At 51.5% G+C, this 8,683-nt stretch overlaps 1 protein-coding gene across 1 annotated transcript; it reads left to right on the top strand.

The window, feature by feature from the left end:
- Positions 1 to 208: 208 nt before the first annotated feature.
- LOC124295454 lies at positions 209 to 6,543 on the top strand. Its single transcript, XM_046745479.1, has 6 exons — positions 209 to 356; positions 498 to 569; positions 959 to 3,250; positions 3,296 to 3,955; positions 4,090 to 5,006; positions 6,025 to 6,543. Exons 1-6 carry the CDS (start codon positions 209 to 211, stop codon positions 6,541 to 6,543), a joined length of 4,608 nt encoding a protein of 1,535 aa, XP_046601435.1.
- The last annotated feature ends 2,140 nt before the right edge of the window (positions 6,544 to 8,683 follow it).

Consider the following 8,683-nt stretch of genomic DNA (forward strand, 5'->3'; position numbering starts at 1 on the left):
CAATTGCGATATCGTCGTCGACGTTGCCGATGAGACGATTGCGTCGCAAGGAGTAGCGCTGGGGAGGCCCACCGAGGACCCGGTTTCTACCGCTCGTGACGGTAAATCCGGATGATTGTCCGTACGCTGTGACGTAGCAGGGAGTTGTCGCGTATAAATACGTTGTGCGTGAGTGGTATATCAAAATTTCCTTGTGTTAGAATTCATGATGGATGATACCAGTGAGAACGAGGCAGCTATTCTCGAGGGCTGTGCTGCCTGCGAGGAGTTGGCGATTGCGGGAGAGGCAGGGGTGAATGAGACGATGGTGAACGATATGACCGCCGAGGAGCCGATATCTGTCGGAGCTCGTGACGGTAAGTCCAGATGATTTGTCTGTACGATATGCCGTATATCATGGAGTACCCGTGTGTAAATACGTTGTGCGTGAGCGGTGTTCCAAGAGTTCTAGAATTCTTCTTTCACGCATGTACTGAAGGTTATTGTGTCCGTTGCAGAAATCGATTCATCACAGGCGTTGACCTTAGTGTTGTCACATCCAGGTCCGTCAGGAGTGTTGGAAATTCAAGGTATATAGGAAAAGTTTTAAAACAAAAAATGTAGACTAGGTATTTTGATATGAACTCACGAGCAATTTCTTCTCTGGTGGGGGCGGGTGATTAGATTCGGTCGATGCTCATGAGCCGGCGGTAGCAGAAGGAGAAGAAGACAATTATTCCATATCCCCAATGGATGAGGCGATAATATTCTCGTGGCCGCAGACACCCGAGAGTGGAATATTCACTCAGATGAGTTATACTCCGCCGGCGATGGACGAGGATATTTTCTAGGGGAGCTGATCATGCGGGTACTCTAGGGTGTGCGTTTCTAGTAAAACCGCGAAATTCAACTATACTTGCGGATTGACGACGCTTTACCATGGGGGTTTAGTCTTATTTTTGTTTTATATGTACAACAGGGGGTCTTATGCAAACTGTCGGACCGTTTCGCGTGAACGAGGGCGCCAGTACCTCGGGCATACAGATCGGCGGGGGTAGGGCCCGGAGGGCTCCGAATTACGATTCTGACGTGACATTAGAGTCAGACGATGACGATGCCGATGACGATGACGAGACACAGACAGCTTCCGATGTGGCGTTTGAATTCGACGACGATGCTAACGACGACGAGACAGAGGGTGCATACTCTGGAAACATGGGGAGAGAATCGGGGCTGGAGAGTGAAGCCGCGAGCGAGAAGGAGTCAAGTCAGGCACCCGATGACGGGGCTGATTCACTGGGTAACCGTTTCACGGTTATCGGTGAATCAACGAAATTCATTCGTAAATTCGCGGTCACAGGGCGTGAGTTGCGAATGAAGATCGCGGCCCCTGAATCGGGTGTTAATCTAGTGGAGTGGCTGGAGGACGCGTTCAGAGACCTGCATGCTTATGCCGTAGCAACGTTTCGGAGTAGCGACTACATAGGTTTCACGTTTAGCGCGGAGAGTTTTAATCATGGTCCTGCGTGGTTATCGTTCCGGCCGGTGAGGGATTCGCGGTACAGTGACCTCTGGAAGTTAGTTTTCAGCGTAGCCCAGAGCGCATCAGAGATTGGCGTCGACAGCGTCTTCACCGTGACGGTACACAGTGTTGGAGTACCGGAGGGTCGCGGAAAGCCGAAGCCGATCACGCACGTGGGGGTACTTAAAAAATCCGTCGTGCAGATTGTCAACAGTGACGGGTTGTGTTTACCTCGTGCCCTCGTTGTAGCCAAGGCTCACGCCGAGAGAGGCTCGAACCGCAGTGGCGCTCTGCACGAGCATTACGAGATGGTGAGATTCGCTAGGTCCAGTTTCCAGCGTGCAGAAGCGCGTAATCTTGTTGCGAACGCCGGTGTCGAGATTCCGCCAACGGGGTGCATAGTGCATGAAATCGCACAGTTCCAGAACTATCTGGCACGCGAGGGATTCCTCATCACAGTGTACGAGTTGGGGAGGCTAGGTACCGGCGAAGCGGCATTTTACGACGGTACTGCCGTGGTGAGAGCAAACGGAACAGGCGATGTCAGGCACCGATTGAATCTGCTGTATTATCCCGAAGAACAGCATTATAGCCCAATTGTGAATTTAACCGCGGCGGCAGCAGGGGCCTTCTTCTGTCAACCCTGCAATAGGAAATTCAACAACGGGTACGAACACCGATGTTCCGTAAAGTGCCCGCAGTGCCTCGCATCGCCACCGTGCAACAGCCAGTCTCGCGAAATCGAGTGTCCCGATTGCAGACGCGTGTTCCGCGGTAACGGTTGTCTGGAGTACCACCGCAGGATCGGCTCCTTCAGTCCGCGTCGTTCCGTTTGTGCAACGCTGCGTGTATGCCGGAATTGCAAGCGATTCGTAAATCTTTTGCGGAGGGCACACATTTGTGAAACCCGTTTTTGCGTCACGTGCCGCTGCAACCCGTACAATCACTACTGCTTCATGACGCCGCTAAAAGACGCGACAAGACCGAAACGTTACATCCTCATTTTTTATGATCTCGAAACGCAGCAATGCGAGACGGTAGACGGTGACGCGACGACAAACATACATGTGCCGAACTTGTGCGTAGCGCAACAAGTGTGTACGCAATGTATCCACGATCCCGATATATCGAACGGCTGTTCCGCTTGCGGGCTCGTACGTGAGTTTGTTTTCAGGAGGGAACCGGTGAAGGAGTTGGTAGACTTTGCTACTCGGCCCGTTCAGGACTTTGCCCGCATCGTACGCATTGCGCACAATGCAAAGGGTTTTGACACGCAATTCATACTGCGGCATATGGTTGAGCGGGATGGAAACCCGCCGCAGGTCATCCTAAGCGGCAGTAAGATCATTATGCTCGAAACGGGTCACACCCGATTTCTAGATTCCTTAGCATATATGCCTATGGCATTATTAGCGCTACCGAAGGCTTTTGGACTACCGACTACTTCCGTGAAAGGTGTATTTCCCCACCTTTTCAATACCCCTGAAAACGTGGGTTACGTGGGACCGCTCCCCGCAGCGAAGTTTTACTCTCCGGATACCATGAATAGCGATGCGCGAGCAGAGTTTTACTCATGGTACAACGAGGCTGTAGCGAACGACCATCTGTTCGACTTTGACGCGGAATTGTTGTCGTACTGTCGGTCGGACGTGGATATTCTGCGACGTGCGTGCGTAGCATTCAGGGACATATTTCTGGAGTGCGGCAGAGTGTGTCCCTTTACCGAGAGCACGACAATTGCCTCGGCTTGTTCGGTGCTGTGACGTAAAAATTTTTTACAACCGGAGCGAATAGGTATCCTGCCACCGGGCGGCTATCGTCTTGGCGATGCCCAGTCTCGTAAGGCTCTGGAGTGGTTGGTCGTGAAAGAGCGCGAGCTGGGTATTGACATCAGGCATGCCGGAAACGGACGTGAGTTTCGTATTCCGGAGACGGGTCGCAAGGTGGACGGATACCATGTCGCGGGCGACGGTACGCGACAGGTCTACGAGTTTCACGGTTGTTTCTGGCACGGCTGTCGTAAATGTTTACGAATCAACCGCAATAGGCGTAGCGTCAACGGCGAGACGTTGGATAGGCGTTACGAGGAAACTCGTGCAAAGATCAGCCGTATGCGCGAATTGGGTTACCGCGTAACGGAACATTGGGAATGCGTGTTTGATCGGAGCTTGAGGGAGAACGAGGAGATGAGGGAGTACGTGGCAACACACCCGCTGATCGCTGGCACTGCCACGAGCGAAGCACTCAATCCGCGTGATGCGTTCTACGGTGGTCGAACGGGGAACGCTTCCCGATACTACGAGGTGAAAACAGATGCAACGGGCAACGCGTACGAGGAAATACGATACGTCGATGTTTGCTCGTTGTATCCGTTCATCTGTAAGAATGGAAGGTTCCCTGTTGGCCACCCGACGGTCTACGTTGGAGAGGAGTGTAAGCTCTTGACAGGGTCGAGTGGTTGCGACATCACGCGAGTTGAGGGGCTCATCAAGTGCCGAGTTTTACCGCCTCGCAATCTTTATCACCCTGTTTTGCCGGTGCGCATGCATGACAAACTCATGTTTGCCTTGTGCCGCTCATGTTGTCAGAGTGTAGACAGGACGAGTGTAGACATGATGACGAGGCTGCGCGAGAATTCGAGGGCACGTGGGTGTCGATCAAATTAAAAAAAGCCGTGGAAATGGGATACAAGATCAGGAGCATAAGCGAGATCTGGTCGTATACGGTGACATCGTTTGACCCGACTACTCGTCAAGGTGGGCACTTCGCCGGCTATATCGACACCTTCCTCAAGATTAAGCAAGAGGCAAGCGGCTGGCCTGCTGAATGCGAGGACGAGTCGGCTCGAATGCGCTACCTTGATGAGTATGAGCGGGTCGAGGGTATACGGCTAGATCGCGACCGTATTGCTAAGAATCCCGGCATGCGATCAGTTTCCAAATTATGCTTAAATTCGTTTTGGGGCAAGTTCGGGCAACGCGCGAATCTGGTAAAAACAGAGGTTATAAAGACGCGTCAGCAGCTGCTCGAGCTTTTGACCAACCCTGAAGTCGAGGTGTCCGGTTTGCTGCCCGTGAACGACGAAGTGTTGTACGTGCGTTGGTCGCACGCGCAACACAGCGTTGAACCGTCAGCGCTGGCAAACGTCGTGATTGCCTCGTACACCACTGCCCAGGCTCGGCTGAAGCTCTTCTCGTTCCTTGAGAAGCTCGATCGGCGCGTGCTCTATTACGACACCGATTCAGTAATTTATACCCGAAACCTCCGAAGGCCAAACGAGTATGAACCTCCCACGGGTAACTTTCTTGGCGACCTGACGGACGAGTTGGCGTCTTACGGCCGTGGGAGTTTTATACGCGCTTTCGTCTCGGGAGGGCCAAAATTCTATGCTTTCATCATTAAACGTCCGAATGGTAAAGAGGTGGAAATTTGCAAGGTGAAAGGCATATCACTGAATCACGCAACGAGCTCGAAAATCAACTTCGTGGCCATCAAGCGGATGGTGGTAGAAGCCGCTGCACCCATTCCCTTGGAGTATCGCACCATTCGCCGAACGGAACTGCACGCAGTCGTGACGCGCTCCGAGCACAAAACGTGTAAACCGGTGTACGTGAAAAGGCGTTGTTGCGTCACGAGTTTCGATACGCTGCCCTACGGTTATCGCACTGGATGATGACGAAGATCCCAGACTCCGAGCAGTTGCACACCACAGCTTCCGTCTTCTCACCCTGCGGTAGTACAGACACCCGGACGGCAAGCCACGCGCGCGTTTGAGCGACAGATAGATAGACAGACAAACAAATAGACGGACAGACAGAGGACACCGAAGGGATTCTTACCCCAACCGCCTGTTATTCCAACCGGCGAGACGCCAGGCCAACCCATCAGATACTCTCTTGTATGTGTCCCGCCAAACTGTATAAAGGTTAGTACCACGCTTAAACCCTACGCATGAAAAATTGTGAAAAAATCTGGCATTGCTCGTAAAAATTCATCTCGTAAACCGCGGCGGGGCGCGCTGTTTTCAAGCTGATATCACTACGCGCACGCGTAAGAATAAGCTCATGGCGTACGCGCCTCACGCACAATCAGCTCGACCGCGACCGCGCCGATGAGCTCGTACCTGCGCGGTTACGCTTCCGCGTGCGCTTGAATAAGCTCATGGTCAGCGCACGAAGGGAGTGCCGCCGCCGCCGCCGCCGCCGCCGCCGCGAGCAAGCTAGCGTAGTAAAAGAACGTGTTTTCAATTGTTTCAATTTTTTATAGATCCCGCATTATCCCTGGATTCTTCTTCTTCTTCTTCTTCTTCTTCTTCTTCTTCTTCTTCTTCTTCTTCTTCTTCTTCTTCTTCTTCTTCTTCTTGTTCGATGACGGACACACGTTGGAAACATCCGTTTTCGGCCATTGTAGCCGGGCCATCAGGATGCGGTAAATCAAATTTCGTCAAGAACTTTCTGCGTCATGGAACGTCAATGTGCAACACAAGATTTAGTCGTGTGATATGGTACTTTGACGAATGGTAGCCGTTGTACGACGGGGACAAGAGTATAGAGTACCGCGAGGGGTTACCGCAACACGCTGATTACGAGGGTGACAAAAAACCGAAACTTTTGGTGATCGACGATCTGATGCGAGAGGCTTCAAACAATGTCGTCGTTGATCTTTTTACCAAGGTCTGTCATCATAAGAACCTCAGCGTTTTCTACATAACACAAAATCTCTTTCACAAGGGCAACGGTCAACGAGATATTTCCCTCAACGCAAACTACATAGTCTTCTTCAAAAATCCACGGGATCGTGCCCAAATTCAACACCTTGCCAGACAGGTGTATCCCGAAGATCCGAGGTTTCTTCAAGAGGCCTATCACGACGCTACCGCAGCGCCACACGGATATCTGCTTTTCGACCTGAAGCAATCCACTCCGGAGAATTGCCGTTTCCGATCAAACATCTTCCCTTCGGACGATAATCACTATGTCTACGTTCCGCGAAAGGATATAAAGGTCACCAATGCGCACCGGGTTCCAGTCGTTCAGCTGTGATGTCTCGAATACGCCGTACCGCGTCCGGTCGCAGAGCTCGTGCCGATTTCACCAAAGCAAACGCAGTAGCGCTGCACGCTCTGCAGAAATTGAACCCGTTGCAGAGATCGGCATTGCTACGCACGGCCGACAATTTGCTGGTAAAGACTATTTGTGAGTGTGCATTGAACACCTTGGAGGGAAACGTAGCACTGTCCAGAATTCAGAAAAATCGTCTGGCACGTCATAAACAGACATTACGGCGGTTGGCCAGCAACCGGGGTACCTGGAAGTCCAAAAAACGTTTTCTTGTTCAACGTGGGAACGGATTTCTCACCCTCTTGCTCGCTCCGTTACTCGGGACTTTAGCTTCCAGCCTCTTCTCCTAGTAGCAAAATGGAACGTACAAAGAAGATGGTTTTAATTCCTATGGAGAGTATGGAGAGATTTCAACAACACGTCAGCGAGGGTATAGCCACTACGCTTTCACCTGGAAATACAACTACCACACACACCGATCCCGTTTCAAGACTCGACAACGAGATGAAGGACATCTTGAACAAACCGTCGAAAGACGACGCAGAAAAATGGAAACTCTATCAGCAGGTACTTCAACGATATTTGTTTTTTGCAAACGACGCACGCAAACCCATGAAATTAGACGTTCTCGAGGAAAAGGAGAAGGAGGAAGAGGAGGAGGAGGAAGAAGAAGACGGAAACACAGCCAAAGAATCAATGATATCTCCCACCGTAGCTGCGAGTCCTGGCAACGTTCAAGCGCGCGCAAAGAAAGTCGCGTCAGCGGTACCAAAGAAGTATCGTGCAAAGGCCGAAATGCTAATGCGCGAACTCGGCAGCGTACCGGAACGATTTTCTCGGGATGCCGCAGGAACCGTCTCGTTAGACGGCGTTACAGTTCCCGGCGCAAACATCGTCGACCTGGTCAATCATGCCATGCGATCTAGGAAGACTTTTACTCCTACAGGGGCTGGTCAGTTTGCACGGTTTCTTCAGACGATCAACGTACCCCGAGAATACGTGGGGAACGATACGCTTTGGAAAGACATACGCACATTCGACACTCCGGGTCTACCGACGGTAACATCGCAACAACTATCGACACACGCCAGTAGTTCCCCGACGAAGCGACGAAGTTCCGCAAACGTTACACCCGTAACCAGCCGTTCTCACGACGCAGGATACGCTCTACGCAAACGCGCCACCGGAGCAAAATCCGGTTGGAAAACACTTCGGCTGAAGAAAAATGACGACTCTTCTTGAAGAAACGTATTACAATCCCTCGCATACTGCCGGTTACGCGGGAGCACGAATTCTGGAAGATGTTGCACGCGAAAACAACTCTCGCGATTCGGTGAGAAAATGGCTGGCAGCTCAGGATGCCTACACCTTACACAAGCCCGTGCACAGGAAATTTCCGAGAGCAAGGTACAACGTTTCCAACATAGACGACGTATGGGAAGCTGACCTGGCTGACCTGAGTTCCATGAAGAGCCGCAACAACGGTTTCCGCTATCTCCTGGTGGTCATCGATGTATTGAGCAAGTACGCATGGGTGGTCCCGCTGAAACAAAAGACAGCCGCAACCGTTGCTGAAGGTTTCGAGCAAGTGTTACACACGACGCCGCGCAGACCCGACCTACTGCAAACGGACAAAGGTAAAGAATTTGTCGGGAGTGCTTTTCAGAAGATACTTCGCGACAATGAAATACGATATCGTGTTACTCGTAATCCCGATGTGAAAGCAGCTATCGTGGAGCGATTCAATCGTACACTCAAAGAACGCCTGTGGCGTTACTTCACGCATAAAAAGACGCAACGCTACGTCGATGTTTTGCCACAAATCGTGCAAGCCTACAACAATACAGTTCACTCGAGCATCGGCATAGCGCCGTCGGAAGTGACGCTTCGCAATGCTGCTACAGCACGTGCCCACATGGAAAAGCGTTATCCTCCGCGTCCAAATGGCAAACCGAGATTCCATAAGAATGATTTTGTACGAATTAGTAAAACCAAGGGAACATTTGAAAAAGGCTACGCGGCAAACTGGAGCGAAGAATTATTCAAGATCCGACGAGTGCTTGCACGTTCACCGATAGTGTACGTCTTGGAAGATCTCAACGGCGAAGTAATCGACGGCTTG

Source organism: Neodiprion lecontei, chromosome 7 (genome assembly GCF_021901455.1).
Source record: "Neodiprion lecontei isolate iyNeoLeco1 chromosome 7, iyNeoLeco1.1, whole genome shotgun sequence".
Classification (NCBI taxonomy): Eukaryota; Metazoa; Arthropoda; class Insecta; order Hymenoptera; family Diprionidae; genus Neodiprion; species Neodiprion lecontei.

Coding starts and splice junctions, on each gene's coding strand:
- LOC124295454 (XM_046745479.1), top strand. CDS start 209: ATGGATGATACCAGTGAGAACGAGGCAGCTATTCTCGAGGGCTGTGCT. Junction 357..497: donor ATCTGTCGGAGCTCGTGACG/GTAAGTCCAGAT, acceptor TGTCCGTTGCAG/AAATCGATTCATCACAGGCG. Junction 5,007..6,024: donor TGGCCATCAAGCGGATGGTG/GTAGAAGCCGCT, acceptor GACGAATGGTAG/CCGTTGTACGACGGGGACAA.